The sequence below is a fragment of the Osmia lignaria genome, chromosome 9 (assembly GCF_051020975.1).
Source record: "Osmia lignaria lignaria isolate PbOS001 chromosome 9, iyOsmLign1, whole genome shotgun sequence".
NCBI lineage: Eukaryota > Metazoa > Arthropoda > Insecta > Hymenoptera > Megachilidae > Osmia > Osmia lignaria.
In genome coordinates, this window is record NC_135040.1 from 13013716 (window position 1) to 13030888 (window position 17173).

The following is a 17173-nucleotide window of genomic DNA, read 5'->3' on the forward strand; positions in this document are numbered from 1 at the left end:
AATATTGAGATCAAAGGTTTCGCAATAGCTGTCGATATTAAGGTCCTTAACTGTCATGAAAATTAAACTTTAGAAACATGTAATGGAGAAACGTTGCTGTGACGACCCTGGAATTGATTTTGGGTAATAGCTCGAAATGAAACGAGTATAAGAATTTAAATATTGCGCATGCAAAATCATGTCGACGCTCGCGGATCGATCGTTCTTCTCTCGTTCGTTTTGTCCATTGCCTGGTTGGCTCGCGAATTTCGCTATAATTCACAATTATTCTTTGATACCCGTTCTCGGCTTTCGATGGAAACAGTCGTTTTGTATCCAACTCTCTTTCATCCAGCTGCCGCATTGACCCGTCAACTAAAACATTGATTCAGAGACAACGAGATTTCAAGCGTTCCTCTTCTCCGTCGATTAAACGGAAGTAGAAGTTAAACGAGCTTTTACTTCTCATTAATCCAGCGATTTATTACGTTTCGCTTGTTTTTTGTTCGATGTTAGAGGTTTGATCTTTCGAATACAACTACACTGGTATCGTTTTTATAATTCTACGTTAGAATTCCACGTTAAGGATAATTTTTGAATGCAAATTGATACGAGAAGATACTCTGTTCGGTAAATTAAAGTTACCTTTGCTGGATTTCGTAGTTGAATCGAAACGGAATTTCCTGATGAATTCGGAAAAACGTGAAAATTCATCGAATTTCCATCGGGCAGCGATATTGGCGGAGCGCGAGGTTCGATGGCGTGCAGAAAATTTGCAGCATCGAATTTCCAATGTCGGTTCTCTCTATATCCCTGTATCTCTATCTCTCTCGGGAGCACTCGATGCAAGTACTGTCAAGGGTGAAGCCAGGGGGGTTACTTCGGTTCTCCTCGAACTCGAACTCGTCTGAATTAATGACGATCCCCCAGTATCTGCCCTGAATGGTCACGAGCTTCTCGTGAATGCTAAGTCTTCGGCCCGCTTCACAGTGACCACGTTTTATCAATCGAAGTTTAGCTTCTTTCTTAAAAAATACATCGGGTAATAAATCTGACAAGTTTGAAAGTAGCCTTAGGGTCGACGTAGCCGAAGTCGAAGGGCTCGTTAAGATCTCGATGTTCTCGTTGTCCGGTAGGGTCATGCTTCGCCTGAGGGATGCATGCAGCGTCAGCTTTTCCTCGTTTCTCTCTCGCCTGTCGCTGATCTCTCCTAATGTGGGTCAACTCTGTACTGGATTATGCTTGAGCAGGAATGCACGCGCACGATTTCCAAAACGAGGTCTCCTCACTCGGAGAAATTCGCTGCTGAGATTTCTGCTTTCACAACTTCGAACACTGATGCAACAACAGGAAAATGGACGTCTGAAAGTTATCGATAGAGAGGTAGTAGAGGAGGAGAATATCCTTTGGATCTTGTCGCGATCTTTGTTGGGTCAAATAGTATCCTGTCTTGTGCAATGATTTGATGTTTGGTTACAGCAGATTGGATATTCATAGTCTTGTCTGGTGCACTTCTCATCTTCCTCGAGATGTGTGCTCAGGCTGCTTCCAATTTCCCGATGTAAATTTTGTATACATCTAATAACGATATTCGTGGAAAAGAACCTTTACCAAGACCGGAAGTGAGACGGTTATAGTGTAGAGAATCAAAGGGCAGCATCAGTTGAAACTTAAAGGAAACTTTTTATAGCGTTCTTCCAGCATCGTTTGCCTGGTTGATGAAATCCTCCATGCCGAAGAGAATTAATGAGCCGCGTTGAATCACGATTCCCGTTCGCATTAAAGAAGTTGCATGTACACGGGGGAAAAACAGGATGCAAGAGAGGCGTGCGCGAAATGGATGCTGTCCTTAATGCGCGTGTCACGTCGAGCGTGAAAAATGGAGGATGCATGTAAGCGAGCGTTAACGAATTCGTTGTTACGTACAGAGAATTCTCTCGCAATGACAAGATAATAAAGCAAAAATGGATGCCGGTTGTAATAAACAATGGAAATTCGTATCATATTAAATGGTTAATTTCAAAGCACAAACAGTCTGGTACGATTTCGGTGACATAAATGTAGTGCAAAATACCATTTATACCACATTAATTTGAAGCTTAAAATTTCGTCACAATTACTACGCAAACCTTTCATCGGTGTCCTTAATACAAAATGGCTGGTTATTAATCGTTGGAAACAATAAACCAGAGTGAAATTCATGTACTATTACTTTATAAATTTCAACCAGGACATTCCATAGCGACAGTTAATAATAATTTAATTTAATCCAATGTGCAGAGAAATGAAAGCTAACGAACGTGCATTATGGCATTGGTTATTTTGGAGAGGCGCGCTCTATAGTTTTGTATAATTATTACTTTTGGTGGGATAGCATCGAACAAAATAATTTCTAATCACTTGAAAAGCTTGTAACATTTATTAGATTAGAAAATTCTTAACTCCAAGTTACTTTATCCTCAATTAATATCGGTTTTCTCAAAGACACCTTATATAGCGGTGTTTGACGTCTATCAAACTGGTGTAACGTTGCCCGGGGAGAACCGTGAAAGGTGTCAGGTTCTAATTGGTAACGCAAGTCTGGTCGAACACCTTCGGTCACGAACTAATTCCATTTGTCCGAGGTCAGGGGTGTCGCCTCGCAGGAAGAGAGGGAACTTTTGGCGGGACGAGTTTTGGGAATCGATCCGAGCGATCTGCAATGCCGTGTACACTATAGATTTCCAGCGGAAGCTAGGTCGATCGTTATCGTGGCTGCTTTTTCGAATTTTCGGGTTGGCCTTACAAATTTCGACACAGTGCTTGTCATAGTACGTGCCTCGATTTTAATTCCTCGTGGTACAGGAATTTTTAAAATTCAACAAACTTCTTATTCTATTCGTGCAATTTCATCAAGTGTCTTTCTTTATTCGATTACACGAAATGAAAAGAAAATTTTGTAATACCGAATAGTTTTGCTTTGAAATTTTTTCCTGCTACGAGATTGAAATCCTTCTCTATACGATGGTGGATGAGTATTGACGATGAAACATCTGGTGAAAGGCTGTAGGAATATTTCAAATAGACGAGGCTTCAAACTTTAAAGCTTCTATCAGTTCCAATAGAAATAGGAAGCAGAAAGATTTAAAGAGCACCGAACGAGGAAACGTTTGTTTTATTTAACGGAGCATTGTTTTGTTTCGGAACACGATATGTTTCCATACACCTCGATCTTCTCGTAAGCATAATTCAACGACGTTGAAAACGTTTCAAACATTGGCCCACTTTTCTCATCCCACGATCTAGGTACCTACTTTATATTTTCGTGCGTTTACATAGGTTCACGTATGACTCAAAAGAACCTTTTCTCAGACGAGACACGTTGTACACGTGGAGCTAATGGTACAACGAAAATAGCGCGGTTCTTTAACGAGGAGAGCTTCCCATGTTTGTTGACTCGTCGTTTATATTTTACGAGCTGTGCATCGTACTACAATCATCGATACCCCATGAATGTTTCCAACTTGGTTGCTGAAATGAAACATCGTTCCCAAGATCACTGCACTATTTTGCAGTGTTATATCAATCATTTTTTGACAAAATATTTATATGCAACTTCTAACAAGGCAAACTTTAAGGAACCAAAGGAAACTCAAAGCTAACTAAACTTGCGAATATTGGAGCGAAGGATCGGACCGAGGAGACGGAATACTAGTATAACGGAGTGTTCTGTAACTGGTGCATACTTAATTGAGTTAAGTACATACGTGCCAGGTAAATATTGAAAGTTAATTTTCTCGAAAACATTCGATTGCTGATTGTACCAATTATGGGACACCTTGTGCATTTCGAAGCAAGTGAAATGAATTAACTACCGGTGCCGTTTCGAAGTGGAACAAAGAAACAAAAAGTGTAGGAGCTATTTCACAGAACCGACATGCCCCGATGTGTAGAGAATGAATTGGAATTTTCTCGCGAAATAACAAGTTGACGCCTGCGGATCGATTCGCACGGAGTCTCGTTCATAGTTTTTCTTGTAGATTGGTGTCGTTGCACGATTCCGCTCGCGATTCCGCTCCCTGGCCAACGACAGAGCACGTGTTTTCTAGGTCACGGTAGAAGACGACGGACTCGTTATTTCCGCGAAGCGACGCGCTATTTTCAGTCGCTCGACGAAGATATACGTGGGCTCCGGAACACAGTCCCTTTTTCCTCCCCTGTCCTCGACACCGCCACTACCACCATTGACGACTGGAAATAAACTCTTCTTCGCGATGCTAACAATGAGAACGGCTTTTCATTCAACTGGTTGCCTTGCTTTCCTTGCATCTGTACGAGAAAGACGGGAACGCACAGCTCCTTCCAATTAGACGAGCTCACAGCTCAGGATGTTATTAATCGCGAGGGCATCGTCGAGAGGGTTTCTTAATTGACTGCTTGTCTTAATCGACGATCGTTCTTAGATACAATGGCTATTGTAACCGGCCAGAGACAATGCTCGACTTTGCTCCTCATTTTTGTCTTTTGTTGATCGAGAGCGTTGCCATTGTGCATCAAAGCACTCTGCGTTTTTATCTAACCCTTTCAATGGATCTACATATCTATACGAAATTCATCCGACTGGATTACGCTCGATCAACTTTTCATCGTCTGTTGATTCTGAAAGCGTAACGTTTGTTGACAACATTTCTTTTCATTGGTGATGTTATTAAATATTTAAAAAATGTTTAAAAGATCATGAAAAATCATTTGAAAGTGATCGACTAATTTCCAATGTTCCTCGGTGCGATTGCTATCATCGAAAGCCGCAGGACTGAAAAGGTAGAAAACACGTGGCCGAGGATGCAACGTGCTACATAACAGCATGTGTCTATTTTCGCGATACGTCAAGCTATTCTCAGTTACGCTTCGGGTGCACGAAGTGCATCGACTGTCATTGGTGTTCTAGGAATAAACCATCCGTCACTGTGAACTAGTTCGACGCGTGCGTTAGATCTACGACCTGATATTTTCTTCTGCCTTTTGTCGAAGCCGTTCGTCGTTGTCGTGTTTCGCGCTTACGTCACGGACAAACTTTGATAAATAGTTGGCTGTTGTCCCACCTTTCGCTTCGTAATTAAATGATACAATTGAAATAGCGACTTCTTTTCTCTGTGTGTATGTGTATGTTTGTGTAATTCAATTGGAAACGTCAAATACAAATTACCTTTTTTAATTTTCCTCGAACAACAGTGCAAACGTAACTCAACATATAAATACGTTTTCTAATTGAAACTCTCTTTGAACCAATCAAAGCAACTACTCCAAAGTCTTGTAAACTTATTTAATATTCATGCAAATTGCGCAAGTTTCCTCGTCCAATCATCTTCCAAACAATACCTTCTCGTTGCAATTTCTATCGGGAAAGATGAAGAAGAAGAAGAAACAATTTCGGTGAAGTGAATGCAAGTGTCGGTGTCGTAAAACGGTGACCACTTGAAGAATATATACCTATAGAGTACAGAGGGTAGTTTCGAAGAGGAATTTGTGGCTGGTGCAAAAGCTTCCACGGCGGTTGGTAACTAACAAAGAGAGCTTTCAGCCCGGAAAATTCGTCTGGCTTGGGCGCTCCCTTTTGTTCGTCGCGCCGTCTGCACGCCGATTGCACCGCGAGAGAATCGTTTCCGGGGCTAATCTGTCCTTAATCTCACATTTAGAATTGCTGCTGACCTATGAACGAAGGCGAGAAACCATTTGTCCACAATGCTCGCAGGAACGTCGAGCGATAAGAAAGCGGACAGCTGCGAAAAACGCTCGACGATGAGGGTGCGCGATCTTACTCGTCTCGCGATTAATTATTACGACTTATAACGATCAGTCACGATCATGGATAATCGTAAATTAGGTTTTAAATTCGAGTGATTTGGTAACTGAATAACCAGAGAAGAGACACTCGATTAAGACGAGAAAGGAAAGTGAATTTTTGGCGTGGAAATGGTGCGCGATAGAGGGCGAAAAGTCGGGAATCGACCCAGGACCCTCACGACCCCACAAAGTGGAGCGTGGAGATGCTCTTTGGTGGGACGTCCCTCTCTCTCTCTTTCCAACTTTTCGTTTCTCTTCTCTTTTTCTTCTTCTCACCCTTTGCTACTTTGCTGGTAGAACACCTCGACGCCAGCTCTCCACGATTCTCCTTCTTCTCAGACTTAGGGACGCTCGATCTTTCCCGTACGAAGCGTTCGTTCGTTGTAGCTCCTTTAAAAATTTTTTCCTTATTAAAAGCTTTCGCTTATTATGATTGAAAAATGTACAATACGGCACGATCGAAAGCGAGGACGTCCAAGGAGACGACCGTGTTCTTGGCGACGAGCCTCAGGCTCGTTATTTCAATTGCTCATGGACGAGCGTTAATTAAGATTCGCGTATTCATTTGGCATACTGCCTGTCGAACACCGATCGGCTCTCGAACTTTTGCTCGATATGGATCCGCAGCTTTCCACGTTGACGTGAGTCACGCATGTCTCCCGATGATTTATGTACGTACCATTGTTAACCATCGAATTTATGAACCGAGAAGAAAATTCCTATTCTTTCATCTTCTTGAACCTGTTGACTGATTCGTGTATAATACGAATCGAAAAAAGAAGAAGAGGTAAAGTCTTTGACCCTGTTCTTCCGGTTAATTACGTGTTAGTGATTACATTGCAAACATGTTAGAAATCATACAATTTGCGCGATGCAACGAGTTAATCCTAAACCATAGTAAACTGGTAACTTGCCCGTTTCTCTCGACGATCCAATCATAGTATCCTCGATTAGCGATTTTCCATTCCGATAATTAACGAACATTCCATCGTAGCTATCTTACCACTAGTGGCTTCCTGTTCTCCCTCGATCTTAGACTAGCTATGTATATAATACGTATAGATATATACATATAATATCGAGTAGTAATAGCTTGGTCGGTGTTAATTCTTTATCGATCTGTCGCTTGACCGATCTATCAAAGTGTATCGCAGCCTAGAAGGCTGTCGACCTAGTGGCTTGCCAGTCTAGTAGCTCATTAAGAGAATAGCTCGGTATAGGGGCTGTTAGTGCAGAGGTAGCGCAACCTAGTTTTGTTACCTTTCTACAAACCTCTGTATGATATACTAACAAGGAGAGGGTCCCAACTTTGGCTCACCAATTTTAATGAAACTTTTAGAAAACGTTGTAACTCTCTTCCTCTTTATAAATCACCCCTCTATACAAGGGTAGATCTCATTCGAAAGTTTTCTACTACATTTTCTAAACTTTCATTACCTTGTATCAACACGCCGTTAAAATATGCTTAGTTTAAAGATTCGAAGGATTAAAATCAACATCGCGAAATTGGAGCCCTCTCTCCTTGTAAAACCAAACGTTTCCTCTATGTATATGTGTATAATATACGAGTATGTATGTACGTATATTTCATTTGGCTCAACGTTGGTCCAGATGGGACGGTTTAACGATACGGTTGTGTTTCTTTTTCAGATCGCTGCCGAAACTCAGCAGCCAGGACGAGGATGGGCCGAACCCCCACACCCAATACACAGGCGTCACGCATTTCGAGCCCATTCCGCACGATCATGACTTTTGCGAGAGGGTCGTCATTAACGTGAGCACCTTAAATTTCATTTTATCTTTCCTCGATAAGAATCCCTACGTTCCATTCAATAATCATTTAAAACGTTGTCTTCAACTTTATTTCACGCTTGAGGTGATTTTATATTTGCGTCAGCCTGTAGAACGGTTCAGTCGGAAATCGTTCTATCGGAGCGGCGAGGTAATTGGAGTCGAAATTTCCAGTTGGAAAAAAGTACGAAGCCCGCGTTTGATCGCAATTGTCCGGAATAACGAAGCATACTTGTCGCCTTGTTCGACACGCCAAAGAAAAAGATTGAAATCGTTGAAATAAAACAGAGAATTGCAGTTGAACGAGTCAGCCATGTATGTAAATCGTTTTTCGATTTGTTCCATTCGGCCCGCGTCCATTCAGAGATTTACAATTAACGTATCGGTAACGTAACCCGTACTGTTTGTGTTATCATTTTGCAATGTATATCCAATGTTTCCTCTTGAAAATTGTAGGAGTAACTCAATCAATATAGAATGTTGAATCTGTTTGAAAGCTCGAAGGTTTCGAAAGCATTAGCGATCGTTGAGGGAACGTGTTCCGCATTCGTATTGATTTCCGGTGTGTTTTTCGGCTCGACGGATGTATACGTACATTATCATACCAGTTTCTCCTTGTTTCTCCACTCGTATTTCTTTTCTTTTCGACGAAGCAAGATAATCTCAAGACACGAAGTGACCTACAGACCGTATTTTGGCAGCCGTCCAAGTTCGTCTTGGAATCAGGGGCAATATAGTAGCAAGGTCGTATTGTGTGAACGAAATTATCTGTCCTCGTGGATGACACGACTGCATTGCGCCAATTACAGTAACTGTTTGATCGGTGCCTCGAAAAATTCCCGATACAAATCGTTTCGCGCCATGATCGATCCTCCTGCGGCTAGGTTTGCATTATCGTTGACTTGTACTACTGCGCGTAAGGTACTTCGACGAAACAACAATTTTCATTGTACCTTCGTGAATGATTTCTTTCTGCAAAATGAAATTTGAAGCGAGGCAAGAGTAGGGGTCGATTAAAGAGGAGCGATTTCCGTGACAAATCCTGTCCACTCGTGGACGTTCGATAACGAGAGTAAATATCGACCGGTGACACGGTGCACACGCGTGTGTCCGCGCCGTCGCGGGTGCAATCCAATTTCTGTTCTCGACGGGACGTACGTCGTCGCCGTCGTCGTCGCGTCCTAAAACGCCTTGTCGTTTTTACCAAATTTCGCGTTAAAGTCCACCAAACTGAGACCTTGGTTGCCGTTTACACGCTCGCTTACTCGAGGTCCTCGATTTATCAAAGTTTCAAGTATTTTGGAGTTTCTCCAATTGTTAGAGAAATTGATGATCGTTGAGATCACGTATGTTTTTTCAACTCTTCCAGCGCTAAGTATTTTTAACGAACGGTACGTAACCGTTGACGTTTGTTTCGTCTCGAAAGAAATTGAAATCTCATTCAGCGATTTCAACGCCTTCTTAATTTATCGATTAAAATGAAAATTGCACTACGCCTTCTTGAGGTGGTGGATGCAGTTTTTAAATCGCGAAGATACTCGAAGGTGGTCTTTTGCTCGCCATCATCGATAAACCACCTCCTGCCGCGACAGTTATAACCGATGCTTCTTCTTTTTCTTCTTAATCGTCCTAATGGTAGGATGCAATTACCCTAGTTTCGTTTATTAGTTTTCCGTTGCAACGTGGAGAATCGACAGAAGGTCCTTAGTCGTTTCGCGAATCGTAACAAATCAGTTCTAACCATGATCTCGTTTATTCGTCGTTATATTTACGGGTGGTAATCAACTAAACTTTGACTAGTTTCAATAAAATTTTATTTGCCGATCGATGAATATATGGGATGAAAGGGTTAAAGCCGGTCGCGAATATCGCGGCAGTCTGTATTATCGAATATCGATCGGTGGGTATTGTTTGGCGCGGAAAATTGACGATTCGCAGGCGAGACGTATCGAACGTGCGGTTCTAATTGCACCGCTAACGAAAGCTGATTAAACCTGTGGGCCAGGTTGCGGTGGCCAATAAGTGTACAGCATTAATAATAATAATCGACGGGGTTTGAACGATGTTGGACAGGTGAGCGGGCTAAAGTTCGAGACGCAGCTGCGTACGCTGAACCAATTTCCGGACACGCTGCTTGGCGATCCGTCACGGCGGCTACGATACTTCGATCCGCTTCGCAACGAGTACTTCTTCGATCGGAATCGGCCATCCTTCGACGCGATACTTTACTACTACCAGAGCGGTGGTAGGCTACGTCGTCCTGTCAACGTTCCTCTCGATGTCTTCTCCGAGGAGATCAAGTTCTACGAGCTGGGCGAATTGGCTACCAACAAATTCAGGTACACGATTTCTCATTTCATAAACTCACGATGGCTCAATTCATAACTCTCTGGGATTCTTTTATTAAAGTCAACGTTCTTCTTTTAATTTTTTGCCTCGTTCGCGGTTAAAAACTGTTGATGCAACAAGATTGAATCTCTCCGAAAAAAAAGCAGAGGATCTCCCATTGAAGTGAAACGAGCTCGTTGTTCGAGGAAATTCAATCTGCAGCTTCTAAGTGGACGACGATCTCTTTTCATGACTTTCGTTACCACGGAAAATAAAAGAGGGGCGAGGAAGTTGGAATTTCTTTTCTCGCTAAATTCTTCCCCCGATCCTCGTTCCTTCACAGACAAAATGATCACTTTCGTCTGCGACGACAAGAATGTCTAAATATGGGTGTAATAGTTGAAGGAATTTTACAGGGAGGACGAAGGATTCATCAAGGAAGAGGAGAAGCCGCTGCCGTCGCACGAGTTCCAAAGGAAGGTCTGGCTGTTGTTCGAGTACCCGGAGAGTTCACAGGGTGCCCGTGTGGTTGCCATAATATCCGTGGTCGTGATCCTTCTGTCAATCGTGATATTCTGTCTGGAAACGTTGCCCGAGTTCAAACATTACAAGGTGTTCAATACGACGACGAACGGCACGAAAATCGAGGAGGACGAAGTGCCGGACATCACCGACCCGTTCTTCCTAATAGAGACTATTTGTATCATCTGGTTCACGTTCGAATTATCGGTGCGCTTCCTCGCCTGTCCAAATAAACTGAACTTCTTCCGTGACGTAATGAATATCATCGACATCATCGCGATCATTCCTTACTTCATCACTCTGGCCACCGTTGTGGCGGAGGAGGAGGAGACGATCGATCTGCCGAAGGCGCCGGTAAGCCCGCAGGACAAGAGCACGAACCAGGCGATGTCCCTGGCGATACTCAGGGTCATCAGGCTTGTCAGGGTGTTCCGGATATTCAAACTGTCCAGGCACAGTAAAGGCCTTCAGATCCTCGGCCGAACCCTCAAGGCCTCCATGAGGGAACTCGGCTTGCTCATCTTTTTCCTCTTCATCGGTAAGTCTTACCATTTTTGTTCCTTTCCTTTCTCTATCTAAGCTTCTTCCTATATTTTAGAAAATAAATCATTGAAACGTAGAATATGGAAAGAGGGGAACCTTCTTTTACTATCAGCTTCTTCTTCGTTAAAATTTTTAATCGAATAACGTTGATATATTCTACGTTCCATTTCTACAAATCAAGTGTACCCAAACTTGTGAATACTTGTGTAACGTTTCTCTATCTCTCTCCTGCGACGAGCGTGTTTACTTTCCTCGCGAAAATTTTAATTCAGAGCCTGGAATTCAAGAACGATAGACGTTTATTCAGCAGTGTCGCATTTTAACAAGACAACACTGCGAATTCGGTGAACCTTCCTTCGAGAAACAGAGAATTTGCAATTTAATCGTCGTGAAAAACAGAGCGGAAGTATTCGAGAGACTCGCTAAATCATTGATATTCACCACCACTTTAAGGCAAGTAATTTCTACTTGAATATTCCGGAGGGTAGATCCATTGGTGGTTGGCGCGACAGATTTACAACCCCCGTTCGTCTATCGATTCTTAATTCGAGTCTCGACAAAACTTCCAACGATGTTCTTGTCTACAATTCTCTCTCTCTCTCTCTCTCTCTCTCGCGCGCGCGCGCGCCAAGAACATCGTTTTATAATTTTGCGATTTTTGGACAACAATCGTCCCGGTAACAACGATACAGCGAAAAAGAAACTAAAGCAAGTCCACTAAGAATTCCTTAAGGCACAATGCACAAAGATCGAGATAAGCAAGACTGGAAATCCAATGAAGCCATGAAAGCATGGATAATTGCTCGGTCAAGCAGCTAAGAGGAAAGAATGAAAAAGAGAAGAGAAGAGAATGGTGGTGAAGATGCATCGAGATATAGGGGATCAGTGTTGAAGAATGAAAAGAGGAGGAGGAGGAGGTGGAATGAAGGTGTAATGGCGGAAATGGAGGATGGAATGGACGCGTTAGAGAGGCTTTAAGGGGCTCGCTAAAGTAGCGTGTCTTGAAGCGTCTGTTCCTCTTGTGTGCGTTCCAGGTGTGGTGCTGTTCTCGTCGGCGGTTTACTTCGCGGAGGCGGGCACGCAGGACAGCTTCTTCAAATCGATACCGGACGCGTTCTGGTGGGCGGTGGTCACGATGACGACCGTGGGCTACGGGGACATGAGGTACAAAGCCACCGGGGGCGTTAAACCCACTGAACCGGTGTTTTCTTCCTTGCATTGCAGGTGTGGTGCTATTCTCGTCGGCGGTATACTTCGCGGAGGCCGGCTCCGAGAATTCGTTCTTCAAGTCCATTCCGGACGCGTTCTGGTGGGCCGTTGTCACGATGACGACCGTGGGCTATGGTGACATGACGTATGATGTACTCACTTTCACTTAAGACTCTAGTTAATGCCCGCCAAAATGAAAACGAACACACACTACTATACTTACTTACTTAACTTAACTTAAATTAACTAAACTTAACTTACGCTCCTTGATACTTTTTTATTACTATACTAGCAAATACAGCGTTTCCCAATTTTACGAAATAAAATTTAACAATGAAATACCAATGGTTTTCAGGGGATCTGACACGATCCTGTTTGAATTATTGTAATTAATTCATCGTTAGGTACCGCTGTACCAGTAAGACGATTACATTAAGACCTCGGTTAATGCCTGGGATGGAATTCCTCGACTTTAGAGTGCTAAGCGAAACAATACTGAAAGGGGTCAGTTTAATACATACGTAATTTGGAATAGGTGATTATAGGAAGGAATTACAAAGATAAATTGAATTGTTACTCGGTAATTTTTATTAATATTTCAGTACAATTTACACTTGGGAAACGCTGTGCTAGATTAATTTTTCGATCCTGGAAGCACGACCCTCTTTCTCTTCCTCTTTCTCCCAAGTCCAGTATCTTTCCCATTTTTTATCCTCGTTTGATCGCTTTTCTTTTTAGTTTGAACTCTTAGTTTTCTTGACGATTTGAAATTATAGTGCTTGATAGACTTGAACACGCTAATTTTCAATTATCTCGATCATCACGCATCCGTTTCTTAGCCCCTGCTCGGAATGTTTCGTTTTTCTACTTTTTGCTCGTCGATCTCCTCCTCCGGTTCTTTCTATCCTGTACAGGTTGTTCCAAAATAGCCAACGAAAATTATATTCTCCATTATCGTAACACTATAACTCGAACGGCTTGCACCATTAATATATATAATTAAGTTTGGTAATTTAACATCGGTTGGTTAATTGATTACCTAAATTTATGTAATTCTATTAGAACACTCTATTTTGAAACGCCTTGTATATTAATAGAGTGCCGTTCGCAACATTTTCTTCAACATGCTTCGATTCACTCTAGCGAGACGATCGATCGAAACATCGACTGCTCGTTATTTAATTTTTATACAATCGTCCTGGGATACCCGTTTCTTCGTTTTATTACTTTCTTCGATTCCGTGCTGATTCGGCCCCTTACTTCCCTTTACGTTCAAACCTGCTTTCAAAAATTCTCTTTATCCCTTCGAACGAGAATCGCTGCATTTTTCACTCGCCAGACGTTGCAACTCTGATATCGTAATACGAGACGATCGCAAATATTGAGTTGGGATCAAATGCGAGCTTATACAGTCGAGAATTTGAGATTATCAATGAAAGAAAATAATACCATGGATATCATATTATCATCCGTAAAAAGATACATCAGCGAAACTGTATCTTTGATCTCGACTGAATGAAACCTCGAGATCAGCAAAGATTTGACTGTATACCTTAAGGAAACGGGTAGAACCGTGAACGGTAACGATTCAGGAAATTACAGTAGCGAAAGATAAGCTCGTAGTTGGGAAGATTCACGATTGAAGATCACAGGAACAGCACAACGTTATAATATCGACATACTAGTTTCCTGGTTCGCGGTAGACCCTCGAGATTCGAGAGCATCCGTCGTGAGAGAACTCGAGATCTCTACTGTTACGGCCGAAAGGGCTTCTTGAGCAATTGTCTCCCGTAAATCAATAAGTGTCCTCGGGGCAACCGACACTGTTACGTTCCTTGGGAACGCCCTTTAGCCGAAAGGGTCGAGAAATCGCGACGATTTCGATCTGGCGACGATGAAAACGTCTCGCAACGTCGCGTTTTCATCGAGGAGAAACACTCGAGACCGTAACGTCGCCTAATAGAAGACACTGGCTTGCCTGTTTCGCGAGTAAACTGTTAACTCGCTGTGTTTCGGGATGCTGGGAGTGCATACGCCCTATTAAACAGTTACCTAGCCTCTGTACTCTGTCCTTTGGAAATTATACCGTACGGTTGAACGTGGTAGTTGTAGTTTGAAATTAGCTAGAACGTTTGTGCGATTGAAACCATTTGGAATTCCTTACTTCTTCACACGTATAAATCAGGGTTTTAAATAATGTCACTCTCAGCGAGTTGAAATACCTTGTTGGTAGAGCGTCAAAGGGATATTTATCGAGACACCCGATGTATTGAAGGCCCGTTCTAGTTTTCCATTACGATGCACGCATCCAGCTCGACTTCCTTTGTCGTGAAACCGGCGTCACTCGCTTCCTCTATCGAAAAGCTCGCCTCTCGCGTAACCAGCTTTCCTCGTTGCACCGTACTTTGAAAGTACCGAGCTAGCTTCCCATTACCGCGACTGATCGCAGTTACGGAAACCCTTCGTTCGAACGGTCGATCGTATGGTATCAACTTTGAAACGTAACTTTCTATCGAACTTAATTAATAATTGCATTCGTAACCGTTTGAAAAAATTAATTAGCGTCTAGAAATTAAAATCACACGCTCATCATTAATCCTCAGTTTCCAATTCCTCAAATCATCCAGAAATTATTTATGCATGCCTTTTCTTCGCGATCAAACAAGTTTTCCACAAAAACTGTTCCTGGTCGATTACACTTCTAGGAAAATCATTATCACTGCTACTACCATCAGTCATGGATCACAAAGGCCCAGAGTACAGTGACACCTACAGGAATGATCTCTTTTCTTTTCTTTTTATTTTTCTGCAATTAATTCAATACAACCGATTAATTCACATTCGTGAAACGAAATTAATCGACACGGAACGAGGAATTTCATTTTTCACGCGAGAAAAAAAAAGAACAACGGGGCGTATATTCGTTCCGCGGTGAAAGAAATAGAAGGAAGCTGGAGAGAATGACGACTGTGAAAACCAATTGCAGAGCGTTCGTCGAGCGTATATGCGAAACGAGCTATGAATTCTTCGTTCCTGTCTTTCATCTCGAACAGTATATTGTTCGTGTATACGGTGACTGTTATTCAATCAGTTTCATCCGTGAGAAGCTTTAGATTCGTCGAGGATAATCGCGATCGCGTACCATGATCTGGCCTACGATAATTGAGAAGTTGAAGCTTTTCATTCGTTGCACGAATAGTTTCACCACTAGTCGCGGAAATATTCGTGTCAAAGCGAAAGGAACGAGGAAAAAAATAGGAAATGATTTTGAAAATAATGAACGAGTCGAAAAGCGAAATTGCATGTCGTACCGTTAGAAGATTCGATCGGATCTCTGCAACGGAATGGCACGCGCTTGTTTGGAACGGTGCATCGGCACATGAAAATGGAGCCTTTATTTAGAGAGTCACGTTAGTCCCTTAGTCTAGCCTAGAGAGCCCGCTTCTATTAGACAACACGCGAAACACTATAAGTACACACGGTTTTTTCGTTACGCTGCCATTCACAAATACAGATTAGTCTTCCTTAAAGTGCCCGAACAAATATGTGAGTCATTAAGTAAGCGTAGCATTAGTAGACAAGATCAAAGAAGATACGAGTAAACGTTCGGTCAAGAATGATTCTATTTGATCATGACTAATCTCTATTTGTAACACGACCGGTAGTGATGGTTATTTGAAACTAACACCCTTTTGCAAGTTTTCGAGCAATCCAAACTTTGAATCGCTTCGAATTTCATTCGAACCCTAAAAGTCTTCAAGTGCTGCCTCTTAGAGTTTAGTTAAGAAACAGATCCTAAAAGTCTTGGAAGTCTTTAAAGTTTTCACTTTCGCAAATCAAATAAAATTCTTTAAGTTTCGAAGCGATTCGAAACTTTGTCCATATATATATATATATTTATATTTCAACCGATTCATAGCCCATCACTAATCATGACTAATCTCTATTTGTAAGACGAGCAGCCGGTGGTCCGTGTGTATCTATAGAGGTGCCTCCAATACCGCATAAGTAGCGCCACACTCGACTCGACACGGCAGACTCACACAAAATAGAAACACCACACCTAGCACTGAGTTTCTAGACTAGCGAGGAACGAAGCTATTGAACGCTATGAGCGATTAATAGGTATGACAGGAAATGAAAACGTCCTTTTCGATCTGCTTCAGGCCGGTTGGAGTATGGGGGAAGATCGTCGGGTCTTTGTGCGCGATCGCTGGTGTACTGACGATCGCCCTGCCTGTTCCCGTCATCGTCTCCAACTTCAACTACTTCTATCATCGTGAGACTGACCAGGAAGAGATGCAGTCGCAGAACTTCAATCACGTGACCAGCTGCCCGTATCTCCCTGGCACTTTAGGTACGATCTTCGACATATAGAGACAGCGATGATGATGTAGCTTCGTCAATTAGAATTTATACAGAAAGAAAAAACGGTGGGATAGATTTCCAAGTTGTCTCGTCGAACAAATCCCGCTAACAATATGTACCGATATCGCGTGTCTACGCCTCTGCAGGCAGAATAGTTTACCCTGACTTTAATCCGCTTTGGCGCGAACTTAGCCGTTCGATTTTTCACGCCTTCCTTCACGATCTACGATACCTTGACTATCAATTAACGTCCGACACGAGTAATCCTAACTTGACAGCGAGCGAAGAGCAGGCTTGATTAAGCTACTTGACTGAAGGATGGCTGGCGAGGATTACTTTAAGAGCATCCATTACAGCGATTTAAGCTGGACAAGTAGGAATCGGGTATAGATTTTTGAAACCCGACGAATTTTCGTGTTTCTTGTGCTTTGCAGGTCAACACGTGAAGAAGAGCCCGATGTCGGAATCGTCGTCGGACATAATGGAGCTGGAAGAGGGCATACTGCTCCCTCATCCTGAGATTACGAAGAAGCCCAACTGCAACCCTCGCCATAATAACAATATTAATCCAGCCTGTATGAGCATCGAGACTGACGTCTGACTACTAGGT

The 17173-nt window shown here is 42.6% G+C and overlaps 1 protein-coding gene across 14 annotated transcripts in view; it reads left to right on the forward strand.

Annotated features, from left to right (window-relative positions):
* The window catches only part of shaker (potassium voltage-gated channel protein Shaker), a 120917-nt gene that overhangs the window by 96609 nt on the left and 7135 nt on the right, over nucleotides 1-17173 (forward strand). For 9 of the 14 annotated variants that reach the window (XM_034333501.2, XM_076690007.1, XM_034333539.2 and 6 more), the window contains 6 exons: nucleotides 7453-7576; nucleotides 9667-9932; nucleotides 10338-10981; nucleotides 12211-12340; nucleotides 16362-16552; nucleotides 16998-17171. In XM_034333501.2, the coding sequence (XP_034189392.1) occupies nucleotides 7453-7576; nucleotides 9667-9932; nucleotides 10338-10981; nucleotides 12211-12340; nucleotides 16362-16552; nucleotides 16998-17164 (1522 nt within the window). In that variant the 3' untranslated portion in view covers nucleotides 17165-17171. The other 5 variants (XM_076690008.1, XM_076690009.1, XR_013062693.1 and 2 more) reach the window with 4 other exon arrangements.